At 47.8% G+C, this 22,171-nt stretch overlaps 2 protein-coding genes across 6 annotated transcripts in view; one reads left to right on the top strand and one right to left on the bottom strand.

Annotated features, from left to right (window-relative positions):
- The first annotated feature begins 5,543 nt into the window (after positions 1-5,543).
- SCNN1D (sodium channel epithelial 1 subunit delta) lies at positions 5,544-10,505 on the top strand. The gene is made up of 12 exons (XM_052691826.1): positions 5,544-5,863; positions 6,615-6,867; positions 6,998-7,191; positions 7,310-7,413; positions 7,610-7,773; positions 7,912-8,007; positions 8,147-8,264; positions 8,615-8,693; positions 8,908-8,965; positions 9,398-9,453; positions 9,775-9,850; positions 10,080-10,505. The coding sequence occupies exons 1-12, from the start codon at positions 5,544-5,546 to the stop codon at positions 10,464-10,466; spliced, it is 1,905 nt and encodes a 634-aa protein (XP_052547786.1). The 3' UTR covers positions 10,467-10,505.
- Positions 10,506-14,954: 4,449 nt separating this feature from the next.
- Positions 14,955-22,171, bottom strand: part of ACAP3 (ArfGAP with coiled-coil, ankyrin repeat and PH domains 3) — a 71,081-nt gene continuing 63,864 nt past the window's right edge. For 2 of the 5 annotated variants that reach the window (XM_052692009.1, XM_052692004.1), the window contains exons 18-24: positions 21,912-22,016; positions 21,331-21,432; positions 19,384-19,476; positions 19,005-19,225; positions 18,738-18,847; positions 18,478-18,588; positions 14,955-18,370 (exon numbers count right to left, since the gene is read on the bottom strand). In XM_052692009.1, the coding sequence (XP_052547969.1) occupies positions 18,223-18,370; positions 18,478-18,588; positions 18,738-18,847; positions 19,005-19,225; positions 19,384-19,476; positions 21,331-21,432; positions 21,912-22,016 (890 nt within the window). In that variant the 3' untranslated portion in view covers positions 14,955-18,222. Of the gene's footprint in view, positions 18,371-18,477; positions 18,589-18,737; positions 18,848-19,004; positions 19,226-19,383; positions 19,486-21,330; positions 21,433-21,911; positions 22,017-22,171 lie in introns of all 5 variants that reach the window. The other 3 variants (XM_052692006.1, XM_052692007.1, XM_052692008.1) reach the window with 3 other exon arrangements.

Genomic DNA, 22,171 nt, shown 5'->3' with positions numbered 1-22,171 from the left:
TCTGAGCCGGTGGAGCACCTCTGAAGGCCTGTGACGGCAGAAGCACGGAGAGCAGAGAACAGGAAGAGAAAAAGGGGGAGGTGTTATCCCAAAGGGATGACAGGAGCACGACACACGTCTTGTTCAGGAAGGTGAGTGAGTGGAAATGAATGCTTGGTCATCCTGGAGCCAGCAGGATTTTGCTGCTGCAGCTGCATTTTGGCTGTAAGCGCCTCTGGTGGAGGCGTAATGAAAAGCAGGGGTTACCTGGGGCCTCTTCATAACCAGGGGTGTAATTAAGGAATATTTAAATGCCAGTGACTAGCAGAATGTGCACGTGCTCGTTGCTGTGAGTTCTGGGCTGTATAGAGATGCTCCAGCTTCAGCCCAGCTGGGGATAAATCCAAACACTGGGGAGCTCAGTGCAGCTGTGAGCAGGTTTGGCAGCCTTGCGGTGCTCGGAGCTGCTTTGGCTAGCAGCAAGCCAGCACAGGAAGCCAACTCAACGCTCCCCTGCTCCTGCAGGCAGTGCTTGTTGTGGTTTCTAGATACAGATCCCCTTAGCCACATCTCCCAGTGTCGCGTGGGTACAACCATGGAGAGCAGAAAGCAGTTTTGTGCCCTGCTTTGAAGGAAGGCAAAGTGGGTCTGAGTGACAAGAGACAGAAAAGGCAGAGCCTGGCAGAGCCAGCTCGAGCCCATACAGCACAGCCAACCATGGCACACAAGGAGAAGTGCTGGGAGTTGCCTATTTCTGTACTCACCCACAGGAGTCTGTCTGCCTTTGAGTGGGAGGAGGAATAGACTGGCTTGTCCAGTGGCCATAAAGAAAGCCCTGTGAGGGAGTTCCCACCAAGCAGGAGGAGGCAAATCACGCCAATGCCAGAGTGGGGAAAGCTGGGTTGGGATGCAGCATCCTCTGCATTGAGGGGTAGTGTGGGAAGATGGCTTGGGGAGTGCCTGGAGCAGTCCAGGAGAACCAGCTCCATCCACCCAGGACCAAGTGACGTGAGTAAAGCCTGATTTTCTAAGAGTCAAGATTAACATTAGACGTATGAAGGCTGCTGGAGGAACAGGAACCTCTGGAAGATACAGGCATGGTCAGGACTAAGGATGGAAAGTAATAGGACAAGTGTGAGAGCGTGCAATAACATCAAACAAATGCAACAAGGAAGAAAGTTAATAACTGAAAGACAGTTGGTGCAGTTAGTGGGCAGCAAATTATGGCGTGATGTGCTGCAAGGAGAACTGCTGGGAGCAGGGGGTTGGGTTTCCTTCTTCAATTTGGGTTCCCCCTGATCAGCATACAGTTCAGTGTTGCATTCTATCATGGGTATCCTTGGGTGCCTAAGGGGGAATAATTCCTGGAATAACTGCCATGTGCAATAGCTGCAGTCTCTGCTCTCTGCCTGCAGGAGGTTTTGTACCTTCTGTGTCACACTGAACTGGTGCTGATATGAGATACATGCATATACAAAGGTATACCAAGGTTTGTTCTGAGTGCTGAATCACTTTCATTCCTGTTTTCAGCAATCTATCAGGTGGGAGAGAATCGTCTTATCAACCACAGCAATGAAAGCCAGTGTAGAGTCCTTTCCTGCAGCACAAAAGGTCATTCTGTTATTTGCAGAATCTATAACACCAATCTGTAGCAAGCCAAAGAGTTTTCCTCCCTTCTTCTCCCAGCTCAGGACATGGGATGACAAATGAGCAAGGGCCAACAGAGATGGCATCTTGCTTGGGGGAAAGCACTGTCTGCATATCCAGTTCTTCTCCATTTCCCACAGGAAAATCTCCTGGCTGTCTGGCAACACATCAGAACAATGCTTTCTGAGCCAATCTCTGCACTGAGGCCCGCAGTCATAATGAAGCAACAGAATTTGCCGTGTGAGTGTTCATTGTGCAACAATTTCATTGTCAAGGCTTTATTGTTGTCATTTGCTATTGCACAATATCAAATGGAGAGAGAAAGAAGGGCGGGGGACAAATAAATGAACACGACAGAATCAGGTTTTCAGTGTTCTGAGGTTTCTAATGAGAATTTGACTGCTTTGCCCATTAGTGACACGTGGCTCTGCTGTAGCTGTTGATTCAGGAGCCAAATGGATTTTTATTTTTTAATTTAAAATTTCATAGAATCATGGAATCATCCAGGTTGGAAAAGATCTATCATGTTGTAAGAAGCTTCTCGAGCAATGTAACAAATGCAGGATGCCCTGGTTTAAATCATGATTGATAGCTCAGATTGAACCCATTCAAGCCCCACAGTCTGATGAGCCAAATTGTTAATGGCTATGGGAAAATCCACTGCAGATGAGCAATAGTTTTGGAGAAGCAGGAAGAAATCCACTGCTGTGTGTACCTTGCACTGACCAAGTAGTTGATCATTTCAGATTACAACAAAGTATGTAATTCCTGAAGCACACGTGTGGAAACCTTAATGGCTTCAATTACCAGTGATCGTGCAAGTCATGGAAACCATGGAGAGAAGGCAGAAAGCTAATTCTGTGATAGGGAAGCTCAGAGCAGGAAGAAACTTCCAGGATCCATGGCTAACTCACTAGGTATTTATGAAATACAGTTAAAAGCCTGTTGAGGCCATTGAAAATAAAAAGGAACACCCCTTCCCCTCAGTCAAACCTATCTTAACCCAAGTGTAACCTTCATGTTAACTTGTTTGTCCAGTTCATTCACTTCCTATTATTCCTTGGATCATACTTTGAATAATTTCCATGATTTGTTTCTTAACAAGACCTGCCCCTTTTGATGTCATCAATTTGATCCATATAGGCTGGAGAGCTCTAGCCTATCTCCAGTAAGGACAGGCAGCCCCAAAGTGTGGCATCAAGATTTTCTTCTGTCCAGAGCTGAAGGCTGAGCTCAGTGCCTGCTCTGAACACTCAAAGTTTCTGCTAAGGTACAGTAGGGGTGGTTTGCAATTTGGTCTTTGTTGTTTTGCTGTGTTTCTGGATCTATGTACAACTGATCTGTAGCTCTAGGTCTATACACACATGCTTCAATATTTGCCTGCATGATGTTTGTGCCCTTGCTCAGGTGTTTAACATGTTGAGGGTGAAGTTGCTGTGATGATAGATGAGCGTACACCTGTTTGGGGATTGGAATTTGATGGTCTTTGAGATCCCTTCCAACCCAAGCCATGCTATGATTCAATGGTTCAATGATTCTGTGATTCTATGATTCTATGGTTCTATGATTCTATGGTTCTATGATTCTATGGTTCTATAACCTGCAGCCTCTCTCCAAGCATCTATCACCAACGAGATGGGCCACTGCTCACTGCTCTAAGTCTGTGATAAGTGAATTAGGGACAGGCTGACCAGGGAGATGGATGAGAAGGGATTGCCTGTACGTGTTCTGAAAAGCTCCCTGCTATCCTGCGTTGCCCTACTGCCTCTTCCCATTTAGGTCTTGCAGTTTTCATTTCCAGCATTTAAGGAACTCATTCAACGTATGAGTTGAGTAACACTGCGTAAGGTGAGGGTTGAATGTAGCTTAGCATAAAATCTAACCAAAAATGTGTTATCTGGGGACTCATTTCCAGTTTGCCATGGATAATCCTTTTGACCAAAGCACTCAGTTGGAAGCCTTCAGGCTGGCCAAGTGAATCCGTAGCCAGTGCCTCAGAAAACTGTGGCTCTGTGTGGTCTGGAGGCTGGAACTTGGTGATTCTTGAGGTGCCTTCCAACCCAAGTCATCCAATGATTCTATGATTTATGTATGTTTAACTATTTCAGCACAATATTTCTTGTAGAGAAAGTGGAACTGCTCATCTCCTACTTCAGGTCTTTTTCACGTCATGCTTTCTATTTAATATATATTCCACTCTATTTGGACTTGCTGTACTTGTTGCAAATTAACTATTTTAAGAAAAAATATTAAAAAAGCATTTGTCATGTTTAATTATAGAAGTAAATAGGAGCTGCAGGGGGCCTTGAGTTAGTTTTGTGCTACTGTTAAATGATGCCTCAAAACAGAAACGTGGATGTGCTATGGTCTTTGAGGAAAATAGCCAGCACCAGGCTGGGTTTCCTTGTCAGATAAAGTAGTTAATTGTCATAAAGTCGATCCAACATACGGCTTTGTGGAGCACTATGCACTCTTTAAGAATTGTTCTTAACGAATGATGTGAAAAGGTACAATGAAAAAACTGTCTTAACAGCTTGCAATTCCTTAAGATCTATCAAGTATGTACTTCAGATACTCTTGGAGCATTCTGATTCTTTGAGATAAAGCCACGTTTCAGCATAGGGAGGTCGAGCTGAGGGGGAAGGCACTGGAGGACAGTTCATGGGCCAGCTGAACTGAGGTACTCTCCCTGGTTGTTCACTTGAACAATGCTTTAGTTATTTGTGCACTCATTTCTTGGCTTCAAACACTGTTACTGTATTATACTTGGAGTTAAGGTTGGAGTGAGGTGTTGCACTCAGCAAATTTCTCCTAATAGTGTAATAGTCACGGTGATTCACAGAGAGCTGTCATGTTGGAAACTCAGATATTGCAGGACTTGATGGCATATTTCCACTTACTGAACGTGACAGCTGATACTGAAACGTAGGAAGATGCCATCAGTCCGTGCTGACTAAAGCAGAGCATAAATAATATTCACGTTTCCATCAGCACAATTCAGGGGTAATTTAGAGGAGCAGAGCAGCCTGTTCAGTTACCATGACGAAGGAGAGGTGGATTCTGACTTCCAGTTTTGCCACCCTTGGACGATGCTCAATCTCGGTTCTTCCTTTTCGCTTCAGTAAAACAAACATTCATCAAAAGATTTGTAGGTGCTTGGAGGAAACCATTTATGTAAAAGATACGTGGTAGAATTTCTAATAGCAGCGATTCATGTAACTGTGGTCTCCAGAACCAACCCAAAGGCATTTCATTTTAAATAGGGCCTGCAGTGCTTAATCCACCTCCCAGTTTGGTTCATCCCCTCTGTGGTTTCAGCTGAGGTGGTGGAATTCTCCACTTCTTTTCCCAAATTCCTAATTATGTCTGCCTGTATTTCTATGCCCGTGGTGCATTTCAGAGATGGCAGATGTGAATCTTCCATTCTGCAGAACACGAGACCATGAGAAAGTTCAGAACCCAGTTTGTCCCTTCCATACACACTGAAGTTGGTCTCACTCGTTGATTCCCTGGCACAAGATTGGAGCCCTGCTGCTGGTTAAGAGGCTGTTTCAGGTTTCCCAGCCCAGTGGGTTCCACCTGCAATTTGCTCACGTTAATGAACTAGTTAATGAACAGTATCGATAGACGGTGGTACAACACTTCAGAACTAAGTGCTGGTCCTTGGGTGTTCTTAGAAAGAAGGAAGCTGCACACCCCTTGGGCTGCAGACTTCTCAGCAGCGTGGGGCTTAGTCACATTGACTTTGCATATCCACACTAACAGAGATGTCATAGGGTGAGTGATACAAACACCTGAAGTCACTCAGGCAGTGGCACGCAGAACATTCGGTTTCTTTTCTGCTCTCTGCTGTCCAAACTCTGGGTTTTTGGGTTTTTTTTTCTTCCCTTTTTGTTGAACAGAAGCAGACTTAAAGGATGGAGCAGGAAGCTGCAAGAGAGGAGGAAGAGAGAAAAGAAGGCTTGATAGAGTTCTATGATTCCTTCAAAGACATGTTTGAGTTCTTCTGTAAGAACACCACCATCCACGGCACCATCCGCCTCGTGTGCTCCAGCAGCAATAAGATGAAGACAGCTTTCTGGACGCTGCTCTTTCTTGCCAGTTTTGGCATGCTGTACTGGCAATTTGCACTCATGTTCAGCCAATACTGGGCCTACCCTGTTGTCCTCACCATGTCGATGCATTCGGAGGCCAAGATGTTTCCAGCAATTACCATCTGCAATCTGGATCCATACAGGTAACCCGAGCTTCCCCTCGGCTGCAGCCCTGTCCTTTGCTACAAGGGCCCAGAGATGGTCGCAGCAGACTGAATCTGGAGAAGGTTGAAGGTTGATGATTTGGGTGGGCAGTAGGAAGAGCTCATGAGATGGAGAAGGACTGTTGTTCGAAGCCAGGTTGGACGGGGCCCTGAGCAGCCTGATCTGCTGGTTGGCAGCCCTGCCCATGGCAGGGGGCTGAAGCTCAATGATCCCCCTCTAACTTAAGCCATTCTGGGATTCGATTCCACCGTTCTATTTACGAACTGGTTTTCAGACCAGATCTTGTTTGTAACTGTGCAACAGTTTATCTCATGCACTGGTTCAGGATCAGAACTCTGCCTTGCTGCCTGCTTTGAGTGCTCCCTGATTTTGTGCTCTGATAAAAACAGCCTATCCCCAAAACACACAGCTACTGCATGCATTTGTCCACAGCTCAAGCACAGCACACTGGAGTGATGCATGCTAAGATTCTGCCCGCTCGTTTGTTCAGGCAAATGGCTTGGAGGAAGCAATAAAACTTCCATTGAAGCCTGTGTGACTGTGCTCGCCAAACACAGCTCACACAGTTGTGGTGACTTATCAAGGGGTTTTAAATTACATGGTGAGGGAATTATGTAATTTCCTCAAAATAATTATATAATTGGCTGTCAGGAAGGCCTGTTTGTGCAGCTGGTTTGCCTAAGAGACACGTGGATATTCACGACAAGCCGATATCTCTTGCCCTTACAGATTTGATCTGGTTAGCGAGCACTTGGTTCAGTTGGATCGCATGGCAGAGAAATCTGTTAGTGTTCTGTATGGCATCAACACGTCTGCCAGCTTATTCCATGTCAACGAGAAGAGCATCCACATGAGAGACTTGCCAAGCGCAGGCAATCACAACAGATCCAGCTTCAAACTGAGCCCAAACTTCTCTCTACTGAGAACAACTGAGTTCAATAATAGGACAGGAAAGAGACAGTCTCTTGTGGGCTTCAGACTGGTAAGTGTGGGTCCTTTTGGGGATGCTAACCTGTCCCCATGGAGCTAGGGCCCCACCTGAGCAAGGAAAGAATCATAGCATCATAGGATCATAGCTGTGCTGAATGCCTTCCTCTCTTCTTCTCTCTCAGTGCAATGCCACAGGTGGGAATTGCTTCTACAAGACCTATTCATCTGGGATGGATGCAATCCTTGAGTGGTACAGGTTTCACTACATGAACATCATGTCCCAGCAGCCGGTTATAGTCAACATTTCTGATCACGAGGAGAAGATAGAAGACATGGTCTACTCCTGTCAGTACGATGGGGAGCCCTGCAGGCCCAGGTACTCTGCTGCCTCAGATACTGATGAAGATCTCAGCAAAACTCAAGGGCTTGGGAGTCTGAAACTGAGCCTCCATCTGACATAGTGCAAAGCTGACTGGAATCTCTCTTTGTTTCAGTGACTATGTTCACTTTCACCACCCAGTCTTTGGAAGCTGCTATACTTTTAACAGCGAAGGAACAGACTCCTTCTGGACAGCAACAAAACCAGGAATTCCTTATGGTATGTTATTTGGCAAAGGGTGGGAAGAAGACGTGCAATAGTTACCTGACCATCCCCCAGGTGTTTAAGGAACACCAGTACCTCTTCTGTGAGCTAGGAGAGCACTTCCATCCGTGCTGAGAATTCAAGGCACGATGACATTCCTATTTTGACCCCAAATAAGTTGCGTTAAGCTTCCCTCTTCTTTGTCTTGCAGGACTTTCCCTTATCCTGAGAGCAGAGCAGAAGGATCACATCCCACTCCTGTCTACAGTAGCAGGTGTGAAAGTGATGATACACAACCACAACCAGACACCATTCCTCGAGCATGAAGGCTTTGACATCCGACCAGGCATTGCCACCACCATTGGCATCCAGCAGGTTGGCTGCTGGCTTGAGAGCTGTCTCTTCCTTCTGATGTCCTTTACGTGGTGCTCCATCCCGACAAGTTTAGATGACAATGGCTAGGGCCATCAATTAAAGCTGCTAATCACTCAGGCCTTTCTTCTGTGTCCACAGGACAAGGTGAATCGCCTGGGTGGCAATTATGGGAAATGCACAACAGACGGCAGTGATGTGAAAGTTAAACTCCTCTACAACTCCTACACCCTGCAGGTATTGTCATTGTGGCTGGCCAAGGTCCCCATGTATTCAGCAAACAATTCATACCTTACTCTCCAGAGAGCTTTTACTAAAGATCTGAGCAGTGGAGAACTGATGGTTTATCCGTTCTTTTGTGCCTTATCTTTTCCAGGCTTGTCTGCATTCCTGCTTTCAGCACATAATGGTTCAAAAATGTGGCTGTGGGTATTACTACTACCCACTGCCTCCTGGGGCTGAGTACTGCAACTACAACAAGCAGCCTGCGTGGGGTAAGGGAAAACATGCTGTCCTGTCCCCCTCAGCAGGGAGCACCTTCCCAGAACAGACACTGGCTATATGTGTGCCTCCTTTGATTGCTGCCCTTCTGCTTTGTGCTTCAGCCTGTTTGCTCACACCACTGAATCCATCCAGACTGGCAGATGTCTGCCTGTCTGCGTGTTTGCACTGATATCAAGTTGGAGCATGAGAAATTGTGATGCTATCAAGCATCACCATGTCCTTAAGGCAGGATCTGTCTGAGGGGATGCTGTGAGTCTGGGCTGATGAAGATTGGGCAGAGGTTTGGGGAGTGTTCCATTTGCTCACTTTCCATTCCCTGAGTGCGTTTCTCTTCCACCAGGGCACTGCTTTTACCAGCTGTACAGCAGGCTCAGGAATCACCACCTGAATTGCTTTGACCAGTGCCCCAAGCCTTGCAGGTAGGTCATGGAAGTAGGGCACGATCAATGCCAGCTTTCAAGATGGGAGAGGCTTTGAAAGCAAAGTATCATAGAATCATGGAGTGGCTCGAGTTGGAAAGAACCCTTAAAGGTCATCTAGTCCAACTCCCCTGCAGTGAGCAGGGATGTGTCTTGTTTCTGAACACTATGCCCAGAGTCACAGTGATTGCAGTCTCCATTTTTGTCCTAACAGGGAGTCGCTGTACAAGGTGTCTGCTGGGACAGCCAAATGGCCATCGGAGAAGTCTCAGGTAGTCCAGGCAGCCAACTGTGGGGTTTAGAGGTGGAATTGTATCCATGTAGCTATGGGAACATTGAAAATAAAAACAAAGACTAAGGCAACAGCAATGAAACAGGCAAATAAAGCAAATTGGTCCCAAACCTGAGCACAGGGGAAGGACTCCATAGCTGAGATGCCAGACTGAGATTCTGGAGAGGCACATTCTGTTCCAGCTCTAATCCAAACCTCCTTGTGACCCAAAACAATGCAAGCCACTGCCTGAGCTCCCACCTACAAAATGGCTTTAATAACTTTCTGCTTCCAGCGGGTGCTGTGGTGCAGTAACTCACATGTCACTGTGTCTGAGGTCCTGCAATGGAAGCTCTGTGAGTCAAGAGATGACCTTTATAAAATATTAAACCCAAAGTCAGGGTTGTCACTAACATGCATGTATGTGCTGCAGGACTGGATCCGCCAAGCTCTCAGGCATCAGAATGGATATAATTCTACGAGCAACAGGTTAGTTACCAAGAAAAAATACAGCTCTTGAACTATGGATTGACTTTGTCTTTGTAGAACTTGTAGATGTTGCACTAAAAATGGATCAAAAGAGAAAAATATACACGGTCACGCAAAAAACACCCCATCTTTCCTGCAGCCCTTTTCTGACTTGATTTTCCAAGCTTGTATTAAATGCACTCAGGAGGAAAACTTGAGTGAATGGGGGGCCCTGCTGCTGAGCAATCAGAGTGTGAAATCAAGAGAAGAAGGCCAGCAGAGCCTTCCTTCAGGTGTAGGACATGTGGGCACCTTCCTGACTGCTCCTTTTCTCCAATGCAGGAAGGACATTGCCAAGGTGACCATCTACTACAAGCAGCTGAACTACCAGTCTCTGAATGAGTCTCCTTTGCTCTCGGTAAGGTTGCTGTAGATCAGCTCTCATTAATTACAGAGTGCTGTGTGTGGTCAGAGGGAGGGCTGTCCCCCAGTGTGGGCTGGAATTATTCTTCCTTAGGGATTGGCTTCTAAATGCCATAGTTTACACAGACACACGCAATTAGTTCCCAGATGACAGATAACTGACCTGCTGGTAGTGTGCACTGATTCTGTGCTTGGTAAACACAGTGCTTTGATTTGTTCCACAGGATAATCTGCTTCTGTCCAGCATGGGAAGCCAATGGAGTCTGTGGTTTGGATCCTCGGTGCTGTCTGTAGTTGAAATGTTAGAGCTGCTCATAGATACATTGGTGTTGTCTCTCCTCTTCTGCTACCAAAGGTTCAGATCAAAGACACTAAAGGTAGCTCGTGCCCCCTCCATCCCTAGTGTGAGCCTGACCCTAGAAAGCTACCGTGTCGTGCAGGAGGCTGGAAAAGGCTCTGCTTCAGGAGTGCCTATGGCCACAGCCAGCAGCAGTGACCCACATCCTGCCCAGCTCTCCAGCAAGGCAATACCAGAGCTCTGCCCAGAGGTGGTGCTGAATGGCTTCAGGTACATGAAGGGCAGCTGTCTGGAAGGAGAACGAAGTCTCTAAGAGCGTGTGTTCAGCACAGAGCCATCAGAAGGGCTGCATCCTGAGCACAGGAATCATACTGTGTCCCTCTGTTCCTGATGAACATCCAGGGAGGTGAGCACCGTATGCAGTCCTCCTGACCTCCTAAAAGCCCATTCACGGCTTTTAACTTTTAAACCCTTGCAAGGAAACCACCCTGTGGTGTCGGACAGGCCCATCTGCATTTCATATACACTTGAAAGAAAAGTCAGCCTACTGTTGATGGGGGGAGGTCCAACAGGGGCAAAGGAGTGCACGATCCCCATTGTCAGGGATGACAATTTGCCATAGGCTGCTCCGATCACAGCTCTGTCCTTTGCTGACCACCATTGCACATAGAGGACCACGCACAGAATGCTTCAGCCTGGATTATTTCAAGTGGGACTCGCTGTCTCAGGGGAGACGAACGGGAAGAAATAGGGCTGATCAATTTTTTCTGCCACAGAAGAAGAGTCTGAGCTACCGAGATTAAAACAGCGCTGCGTTTTTAGTGCAGCCGATTTGTAGGGATGTTTCAATGTTAATATTTGACAGTAACTTACGTGTACATAAATATTTATTTTTGATGGTAGGTTTTACTCCGTTACAATTGTTATGATTTTCTGCAGAAGAATTGTGAAGAAAGCGCTGAGCTTTGTTTTCTAACTTATTTTTGTAATAATAAAACGCTCTGAGCACAGACCATGGCTGCAAATTGAGTTTGATTTTGTTTTGCTTCCATCCTATATTTGTGTTTATTACCATAGAGTCACTTGGAAGGGAAACAAATGCTTCCTTCTGTTTTTGGGGGCTCTGGAAAAGTCAGTTTGGGGATGAGGGAGAACAGGGCATGGGATTGCGTTGCCTGGACGTCAGCCTTGGAGCAAGAGGGATGTGGCAACAACGCAGGGCAGGGATCTGTCAGCTTGAGCTGTGCACGTGCAGTCGCAGAACAAACGGTGTTGCAAGGCAGAAAGGAGCTGCACACACTGCGTGAGTGGGAAGGAAGGGTGATGAGCCACAAGGCCAGCGCAGCCAAGGCTGTGGGGTTCAAGATGGGAGGCAAATCTGCTTCCCATCTGCTTAGGCTGCCTTTCATAGAATCAAACAGTGGTTCGGAGGTAGCAGAAGCAAGAGCAGCAGCCTCCAGCCCGAAGGCAGCTTGGAGCAACCTTCTCAGAGGGCGTGGGCCAGATTAGCAGCTGCCTCTGTATGACAGAACATTCCCATCGTCTGCTGCAGTTGAGCAATAATCAGCCGTGCAGATTCTTCTTTAGGGTCATACCTTGGTGCTGTGATGTCACCCCTGGGCTGCCTGCTGAAGGCAAAGGGTTCGGCCGCCGCTCTGGGACAAAACCTCCCTCAGTGCAGGAAAGGTTTCAGAATTACGCTGTAATTCCAGAGATAATTAGGCACCCGCATCCCCTCTGTGCTGTACATTCAATGCTTGGTGTTCCAGGACAACTTCTGCTGCAGACTGAGCTCATTTTCACCTGAAGATGAACCCACGTAGCCACCGGGGAAGAGATAAGGGAAAGATCCCAGGTATTCAGCCGCAGAGGTGCAGCTGCCTCGAGGCTCCCACAGAGACCCTGAGCCCTTTACTTGTCCTGGGAAGCAATTGAGAGGGCAGACCCAAAGCTGAGAGCTGCACGGCTGTGGGCGCTCAGCATGAGTGCTTAATGGCACTGTGATATGGGGCGATGGAAGATATGCCTGCAGGATGCTGACAGTTCCCGTGGAGCACAGGGGCTCCTTGCACAGGGCAGCCATCAGCAGAGAGCTTGTAACAGAGCATAATAGATCAGGGGGCTCTGAAGGGATACGAACTGAGGGGTGATGTGAGCCTGTCACCATCCTGAAGCACACTGATGAGCTCTGGGAGCCAACTAGGATGCCCTAGAGTACACTGAGTGGTCCTTGGGGGCTTCTAGGGATCCCCAGGGCACACTGGAAAGCACTGGGAAGTCACTGGGGTGCCCTAGAGTACAATGAGGGGTGATGGAATGCCTCAAGGCCATTCTGGGAAGCCTCTGGGGCATCTTAGATCACACTGAGGAGCTCAGGGAGCGCTCTAGGGTGCTCCGTGGTACAGTGCAGGCATCCTGGGAGGGCTCGTGGGCGCCCAAGGGAGAGCAGACAAGCTCTGGGCGTACGTTGCTGTCCCCAAGACTTCATGGGGAGGCTGCGAGGATCACTGAAAGCTTTTAGGGCGGCCAAGGGCAACCTGGAGTCTAAAGGTCCTTGCGGGCGTGACCTGGGGTGCTCCCGCGCCCTCTGCTGCCCCCTGCTGGACGCCTTGCGTTACTACAGGCACGACCCCACTGCGGTGCCACGGAGAGCCGTGCCGCAAAGCATGCTGGGAGCTCCCGCGCCGCCGGATTTCCTGGCGGCCATGTTGGGTGTGGCGGTTTGTTAGTTCCGAGTGGCTACGTTGAGTGTGGGGATCTGTTGTTTTGTAGCGGCCATGTTGGGCGTGGCTACCCATTACTTCCGGACGGCCATGTTGTGTGTGGCGTTATCCAGTCGAGTCAGCCATGGTGGTGAATGGAGAGAGAAGTTCGGGTTTTCAGGCTTTTTTTTTTTTTTTTAGGGTTTGAAATTCTTACTCTTTTTTTTCCAGGATTTAAGGCTTTGGGCCTTTCACACTGAGGAGCTCTGGGAGCAGAGTGAGGAGCCCTGAGGGTACAGTGGTTCACGTAGCATTTGCTTCACTGCCAACAGATCGAAGCTGTGGGTCGCAGGAAAAGTAAAACAGGTTAAAAGGGGACAGATGGCGTTTCAGATCCAGTTAATGCAGGCAACAAGGCAAGAAAACCCAGGTGAATAAATAAAGCCAGAGAAAGAGGAGGGGAGGAGTTCATCTAGGTTTTTATTAACAGTGTTTCAAGAGACAGAAGAAGAAAAAGGAGGAAAAAAAGGCAGACATCACAGCAACAGCTTTAAAATGGTACAAAGATAATAACATACAGAATATCTGGTTCCATAGTTACAGTCGGTACAGGCTGTGTGGAAGAAGAGGGGGGGGGGGATTAAAAAACGTGGTCCAAAGTGTTACTGGCAGCAGGCAGGTGAGGGGTTAACAGGTGATGTGTATTTACAGCAGGCGCCAGCCCTGGAGTGAAGGCTTTAGGCTCAGAAGGAGATTTGGCCACCAAGAGGCCAGCTGAGCTTGCCTGCCTTCCTCCAGGATGGGGAATCCACACCAACGCTCGTGTGCTCCTACCCCACCTCCACCCCTTGCTTGCTCTCCATAACCATTCTGTCTTCCCACTAATGCTGGCTGTACAGCTCCCAAAGGCTGCATCTCAGCCCAGCTCCCTTCCAAGGCAGAGGAACCCGCAGGCAGACTGCGATACGAATCATCATCCTATGGAAGCAGCACTCTACAGTTTGGAATCTCAAAACAAAGCGTTCTTACAACCTCCCACTCTCCTTTCTCCTGCTCGGTCCCTCCTTCCCCACCTCTTCTCCACCTAACAGCACCAAATGCTCTCACACACACACACACACACACACACACACACAGACGTTTGCCCTCAGCAATCCTGTGGTTTAAATATCACATTGAAGCCGTTCATTCTGGTTTGTCTTTGGTTGAAAGCAATAATGCTCGGGCAGGGAGCGGGAGGTGGGACAAAGGCAGCCCAGCAGCTGATAGCTGTGTTAGGCCACTGGACAGCCACATGTCAGTGCATCACTTTAGGAGGTCCTGTTGTACTTTTGCATAATAAGAGCCCCTTGGGGCTATGCTGAGCTGTTACTGATCTGTTTTACGCTGATGGCAGTCTCAGCTTGCCAAATCTTTTCTCCTTTAAGAACATCAGTGCTTCCTGTTCGTGTTTTGCCTTGAGACTGCTCGAAGGAACTGCATATTGCAGAGACCGTGATATCAAAAACACCTGAGGCAAGCCCAGATGACACATGGATCACAAGGGGGATCATCTCAACTTGCCAGCAACTTGAAGTTGTCCCACGTGGAATGGGTGATATGCCAGACCCCTCAAATTGAAACCTAGGTTATGCTTCCGGACACCTGGTTCCAAGGTTTGGGTCAACTCAAAAGCTGGTACAGGTATATAAATATTCAAAACCCCAGGAGATGACAGAATCTGCAGGTTTCAGTCCGTCTGTGTTTGGAGAACGCCTGGCATGTTGCTTTCTAGACAAAGGCAAAGCTTCTCATGTTAAGCGTGGGTGCAAATCACTGTCACAGAGATACTGAACGCACTCTTCGAGATTAAAGGAAGAACGAGAAGAGTCGTTTTTTGGCATGAAATATTTCAAACGTGATTGTACAACACCAATACAGCTGTACTTGAACTGAAAGAAGATGAGTGTTCATGTCTGACCTTCCCTTGAGCCTGGCTGGCCGCTCGTTTTGCTGAAAACAAACTTGTTTTGTACAGCTTTCCCACTCCATGCATCCAGGCACACGCACACACACACACACACACCCCAATCCAAGAAAGCAAATAAACACAGAAAACATTGAGAAGTGCCTCCTTAACATTATTTTCCTGGAGAACCTTTTTTGTTTGTTTTAGAAACCGCAGGACGTACTGAAGTGTTTGGTTATATTACAAACTAGAGGCATTGAATGCCTCACCATCTGTGTAATGAAAATAGAAGAGAAAGGGGGGGTTGGGGAGAAAGGAAAATGGTAGGGAAAATAGGCAGGATTTGAAAAATATTCCCTAACACTGCTACAAAAAAATCCTGACGTTAAATACAGACAAACTGTATTGAATAAAAATTGCACTAGTCCTCTGGGCACATCAATAATAAATTAAATACTTAACAATTTCACTGATTAAAAAAAAGACAGCACAAAACCCATAACAAAAGAACATAAAACCCCCCAATACTGTATGTAGGAAAAGTGCACAAAGTCGCTTTATACATTGAATCTAAATAAAGTACCAATACATGTTAAATAAATTGTCTTGCAAGACACTGCTTTTTGCATCAGTATTTACATATGCTTTAACTTCATGTACTTCAGCAGTGAGTCTGAGCTTCATTGGACCTACCTGTACATGATTTCTGTCTTGTTCTTATGAGTCACTAATGCTGACTGTGAAATAAAATGACCCAAAAATGGAAGCCACATCTCCGGTCCTCATCGGCTTACAGAAAGGTCAGTCCTGTTTCTAACTTCTCATAAAAAGCTGGAAAACCGACTGGGGTGCTGTTAAGTTGTTGTGCATGTGAGAAACGTTGCTAGATGATAACCGTGCTGAAATTCATCTACAGAGCAGGACCACAGTGGTGGTGAAATGCAGATTCTGCTTTTACCATCTCTGAAGTACCCTGAAAGATGCCAGCTTTGATGCAGTGTGGTCTCCTTCTTCAAGAAAAGAGCACAACTTGGGGAGACCACTTCAGCTCTAACATCTAAACTGATGCAGATCAGCATAAGATGGGATCGAAGAGGATTAATTAGAGGTCTCTCAAGTCCTAACCCCAGCAGCAGAGGCAGTTTTTGGCTGCACACCGGTTCCTGTGCTGCTCTGAGCATTGAAGTGCTGGTTGGGCACAGTCTGGCTGCAAAACCAGCAGGCTCAGCTCACAAGAAGGGTGTCCAATGGGGACCAAATCCAGCAGCAGTGGGCTGAGTACAAAGCACTCGGAACAGGTGGAGCGATGGAAGCGGATGGGGCTAAGCTCATGAACTGTGTTATTTAGGGAAGGAAGAAAAGCCCTGGGGCCAGATTCCCCCTTACTACCATTCTGCAGCAGGCTCAGTGTGTTCACTAGGACTATTTCAGGTTCACAACACAGCTGGGGCTGTGGCACTGGGCATCTCCCAGCTCTAAAGGGAACGGAAATGAGAAAACCCCAAGATGGACTTCAAGCCACAGATGGCACAGACAGAAAACGGTGCCCTGTCTGAAGCAGAACGTGGGACAGCACCTTCCTAAGGAAGCAGGGACTCTCCCTGGAACTGAGGAGACGGCTGCCAGAGCCTGAGCTTCTTGATTTTTCCACCTTCAGACAAACGGGTGGAGTTGAGGTGCAGCTGGTTCAGTCTCTGAGGGCACCATCTCAAGTGGAGAGCTGGTTGTTCTCCTGAAGACAGACCAATGCCCTTAGAAATAAACCTGGAAGGACTGAACCCACCAAGGGCCGCAGCAAGACAGCAGCCAGTTTGCAAAGAAAGGAAAGAAGTCAAAGGTATTGGATAGAAAAACAGTGTGATTGTGTATCACTGCGGATGTAATGCAGGAGGATGGGGAACTCTGCCTGGTATTTTGCGTTCCTCATGAGATCCAGACCCCCTCAGGATCCCAAAACTATCTGTAAGGCACTATGGCCCAACACCTAGCAGCCTAGGTGCCCAGGCAGGCTAAATATCAACTGTGAGTTGCCACCACGAGTCCTGAAACACACTGATGTCTACAGCAGTTTGAGGGCATGCTGAAGTGGCTCTTACAGGAGCACTTGGCTTACAAGAGCACGTCTCAGCTTGGCATCCAAATTCCCAGCCAGAGGACAATCTATCAGTGGTACACGTGTTCTGTATGTCCATTGGAGACAGCACCTCTGCGCAGCTAATGCAGAACGATCCCCAGAACACAGACCATAAACATCAGCAACAAAGTGCTCCGAGTCAAAACACATCCCCGCTCCAGCAAAGAATAACACCAGAAAGGAAAGAAACCAGAAGAAGATTGTGCTGGCCACTGGATCTGGGAAACTCAAAAGTCTCTGGGCCAGCTGCTGAGAGGCCCTACTCACATGCTTCAGCATGCGGGGTGAGCACAGAGGGATACACATGCAGGTAGAAGTCTCCTTCACAGAGATACAAAGTCAGAAATCCGGTGACTAGGAAACAAACCAAACCAAATGGCATCGTGCAGACAGCCGTTTTGGCACTGGGAGTTGGACTTGGCTTTTCTTCCCTGACACAAAAGCCCATCGCCAGCGACAAGCTTCTCCCAGCCTCAAAAGATTAGCATCGCTGCTTCCTACCACTGTGCAGACTGCATCTTGGTCCAGGAAGCAGGTGAGCTATGGCTTTGACCAGCTAACCACCAAGGCCAATAGAAGGGGAGCGTGGCTAGTAATAGTCCTGAGAGCAAGTAAGGTGGACAGCCATCGCTCTCAATTCTACCCCTTCTCTTTTGCCTTCTGGAGCGAAGAATTTACCCCAAGAAACACCACGTTCCCAACTTAAGAGGTCACGTCTGAGTTTTCTAAACTGGTCCCAGCAGCTCGCAGATGCTGCAGACTCCCAGGAGAAAGCAGGCTGCTGGGCACACTGCCAGGAGAGGGCTCCCCATCAGAATCCCTTCCAAACAAATGGTTCAGACAAGAATTCAGCGCACGGTGACTGCACTGAAGGAGAGACACGACAGGTTCGTCTGACCGTGTTGTTGGTGGGCTTCTCCTGGTGATAGAGGGTCTCCTTTTCTTCTTTCCCTTTTTTTTTTTTTTGTGTTTTTTTTTTTTTCTCTTTATTTAACGCTAAACTCATCTCCCATACTTTTCACACACTCAAATCCACACGTCATGGTCTGTGGTTATGCCCCAAGAGTCTCCTACACAAAATCAACCATCCAGTAGTCAAGTATGAGAACTTCACACTAAGAGGAAAGACCCCATTCCTTCCTGCGTGCATTTCAACCCATATGCTCAGGCATCAAAAACAGACCAATCTGCTAGAAACACCAGTATACCAAGGATGGGGCTCTTGGGGCTTCCAAAAATCCAGCCCCATTTCAAGACAGCAAAAGGGGAGGTGGGGAAGTTGTCACTAACACTCATCTATATTAAGGCTGATGAACTCCTGTATACACTTCTTGTACTGGAGCTCAGTGGGGCTGTTGCTGGGATATTGACCTGGCTGTCCAAAGGGGCCCTCTGCTTCTCGCATTTCCTCATTCATTCGAGCCAGACGCAGCCTAGAGTGAAACAGGGAAAGCAAAGGGAGAAATGTTTAGTTACTTCTTCCTCCTGGTTATCTACTAGCAGCATTTCCACCTACAGGGAAGGTCCAGGCTGTACTTACAAGGTAACAATGTCTGCGTTGGCTGCCTGGACTGCAATACTGAGCGGGTCCTGCCCGTCACTGTCCACTGCATGCTGGTTTGCCCCTCGCTTGAGGAACAAGCAGACCTGGCTGCACAAGAGAAAGGAAAGACCATCAACAGAAATCCAGGGCAGATTGCCTTCTGAACCACCGTTTGGGATGAAGATCCACCCAAAGCCCAGCTCGTTTGCCCACCCCAGGCTGATGGAGCAAATCAGAGCAGCGTGCAAAGGACTCACCCAGTATGTCCCATATACGTGGCATGATGCAAGGGAGCCCGGCCTCTGCTATCTTTTTGGTTAACATCTGCCCCATTCTGCAGCAGGAATTCACAGGCTATCAAGGAGCCCTGGCAAGGTAAAGGGGAATTTCTCAATAAATCCTGCCAGCAGTATTGAGAGGATGCACAAGCCATACACCACGCTGTATGTTGTCAAGCGACCTCCAAATTGGAGCCAAGAGCTCCCATTCCCAACCACAGCCTCCTGACCACGAGCACAACGTACCCCCATCACAGCTTGAACCAGAGGAGTTTTGTTTTCATCTTCATCATTCACCCAGTTGACTTCAGCACCATGTGCCAGGGCTTCTGCCATGAGCGGCAGGTTTCGGGCCTGTGCTGCCTTGTAGATCAACAAGCCAGGATGCAGCTCCCTCAGGTCCTCCAGATCTGATGCCTCCTGTTCAATCTCTGCTTCTCCACTTGACTCCTCCGACACCTCACACTCTGAGGGGCAGGAAAGAGATGGAAAGACGTGACCCAAAAGCCTGGAGTTTCCAATTTGTACGTTTTCTGCAGGTCTTGGCACCAAATAATCATAACCATCCCATCTTCCCAGCTGTTCCCTACCCTACTTCCATCACCAGCCTGTCTGTGACACCCACCTTCCTCTGTCACGCTGTCCACCACAGAGCCAAATACCAGGATATCAGTGCTGCCATCTGTGCTTCCTCCAAGTCCGCTGTCACTGCTCAGACCTGCAGGGCCAACAGAAGAAAAGCCAAGGCCATTTTAATACCCGGGCATTCCAGCACCAGTCAAAGCTGAGACCACATGGGAAAAGGGCTGCGCAGAGCATCACAAACACATTGCACCAGGTACTGCTGGCAAGGGAGAGGGAGATTTCTACCCCATTTAGCCCCACTCAGTAAAACTGCCCAAGGAAAAACTGCAAAGCCTTATGGTGTCCATGTCCCCACGTTGCCGTTCATGCAGGGATGCTCCAACACTGCCATGGCACTCTGGACTGTCGAGGACAGCACTTGCTGCAATCCATGAGGGACGCTGTGACGTAGACTGGAGCAGAGCAGCAGCAGAGACAACTTTGCAGCAGGTTGCACAGTGTCATAAGTAAATAAAGACACTCCTTTGCTTTCGCTGTTTATAACATCACTTTCACTCTGTGCTTTCTCCAGAGCTTTTCAGTTGTTACTGAGGCATTTGCCAATTCGTTGCTCTTGATTACTGACCACAACTGGGCCAAATAATGCCAGTAGAGTGCATCTCAAACCAATCTCTTAAGGCATTGACCATTAGCTCTTTCACCCTTCTGTCTCCTCATGGAGCTTCACACCTTCCCTGCTTGACTGGTAAAAGCTACGAGGCAGCTGATTTCACACAATAAGTGGTGTCACAAAGAGAAGAAGCAGCTTGTCCAAGGACATGCAGCGTGTCAGTGGATGAGCAACTTTGTACCTTCTTGAACTCAGATTCAAAAGCAGTCAAGAGGATGAATGAAGGGAAGGAAGAATCAACGAGGAAATTGCCTCTGCAGAACAGGGATGGGGCATCATCTTTGCCCTGATCCTTAGAAAAGCTGGCTGGGTTCTGTGTCCTGCTGCATTTAGCATGCCAGCGACTGTCAGGGTTCAGGGCATCTATCTTTTATTCATCCCAGAACTCAAGATGTTAAACGCCCACGATTTACATTTACCTACGCTCAAATCACTGAGATTAGAAAGAAAAACAAGCCAGGCAAAACGTTTCAGAAACATGAGTTGAGCAGTCACAGCAAAGAGTAAGAAGCCTGCAAGAACTGAAGAGCCTTGAAAACCAAAGCAGAACAACAAATCTCAACCTCAGGGCTGCCCAGAGAAACAAAGCAGCTAAATCTAAGGTACTAAATCAAGAAGGGTGTCTAAATAAATGCTACTGAAATTACAGCTCACAAGTAATACCTGCCCAGCCAAGGCAGATAATGAAGACAGCACAGAAGCTAACAGACCTACACGCAGACTTCCCACTGCAGTTGCTCAGTGCTGTTGCACTGTGCCATACTGACCACCACCACTGCTGAGTTTCATTCAGTGCTCCATAGGAGCTAAAGATTAGGACAGTGATGTCCTCTAACTGATCCAGAAGAGAACTACATCAACTGTGAGGACAAAGATCAGTGGGTTGTCTTTCTGCGGTAGTGACATCACCTATGGAAGATACAGACTCACACCAATTTCTGTGGTGCTTGCACAGTCTTGATTCTGGCATCCAGATCCACAAAAGAATCTGAACTGAGCACTTTGGACCCTTCTCAGTTTCAGCAATTGGGAAAGCAAGTCTCTGAAAGCCATCGCACAGCATCTCACTCTGAAGCTAGGCACTCCAACAGCTGTCTGCCAGTGCAGCCAGGACCAAGACACGTCCCAGTGATGCTCAGCCACCAGCCTGACTGGCATCATTCAGAAGAAAGCTGGCTCAAATGTAGTAAAGCCTGACACCTGGAGCACGGATGGGCTCCAGTTGCAAGAAAACACATAACTGCCTCTGCTGCTTGGTTTGGAACAAGTAAAATTTGGGTGTCTCTTTTGCTGCTAGCTGCCAGAGCGTCACCTTACCTCCGTCCAGGAGGAACGGCATACCGCTCCCACCGGGACCAATGCCACTGCCACTCCATGGGCCACCTGTTAGCGGATGCTGCATAGAGATGTGGCTGGCACCTAGAGGAAGGTGGACGGAATATGAGGGGAGTTTGTCACAAACACAAAAAGAAAAATTGTCCGCAGTAAGACTTGCTTTTAAAAAAAAAAACAACAACAACAAAAAACGCAGCACGGGAAAAATAAAAATAAAAATTAAAAGCCAAAACTAAAACCAGAAAAAAAGTTGATGGAATGCATAGCCTGGAAGTCAAAATGTGGGGGAAAAAAACCCCATCTACCAGAATGCGAACACCAAGGACTGATTGGATGGGATAATAAAATTATAAGAGCAATAAAAAGAGCGACGGGTTGGAGTTGTTAGAAGTAATTCCCCATCACTCTTCTCATCTATTTACCCAGGATGTTTGTGATTTGGCCAGCTGAATGCCTCTCCAGTGAGGCCAATACCTTGCCTTAAGTCTGGTGCAATGCACATGCCTTAGAAGAGTTGGGAGGTACCAGAAGCAGGGCTACCTTCTTTCTTTCTTTGTACTTACTGCGTGGGCCAGAGCCAGCACCAGTGTCAAAGTAGGAGAAGAGAGAGTCCAGTTCATCAGGGCAAAAGAGGGAATCTCGACGGAACTTCCTCTCCAGCGTGGCTGCTGTTTGAGAGAGGTTTGGGAACGAGCAGTTAACAACATGCAGATGAATGATGCAAGATTTCTACAGCCACAATTAAACACGCTGAGCTGTGTGTCTCATGCTCTTGGTGCCATAACTGTACCCACACACACCACCAAAACACAAGGAGCAGACC

This window comes from Tympanuchus pallidicinctus, unplaced genomic scaffold, assembly GCF_026119805.1.
Source record: "Tympanuchus pallidicinctus isolate F22 unplaced genomic scaffold, pur_lepc_1.0 scaffold29, whole genome shotgun sequence".
NCBI classification, from domain to species: domain Eukaryota; kingdom Metazoa; phylum Chordata; class Aves; order Galliformes; family Phasianidae; genus Tympanuchus; species Tympanuchus pallidicinctus.
This window is presented reverse-complemented; position numbering and strand designations above follow the sequence as displayed.

What these genes read in the sequence shown, in the direction of transcription:
- SCNN1D (XM_052691826.1), top strand. Translation starts at nt 5,544, where the DNA reads ATGGAGCAGGAAGCTGCAAGAGAGGAGGAAGAGAGAAAAGAAGGCTTG. An exon ending in AAAACCAGGAATTCCTTATG is followed by an intron (nt 7,414 to 7,609) that starts GTATGTTATTTG and finishes TTTGTCTTGCAG; the next exon opens with GACTTTCCCTTATCCTGAGA. An exon ending in CAGTGCCCCAAGCCTTGCAG is followed by an intron (nt 8,694 to 8,907) that starts GTAGGTCATGGA and finishes TTGTCCTAACAG; the next exon opens with GGAGTCGCTGTACAAGGTGT.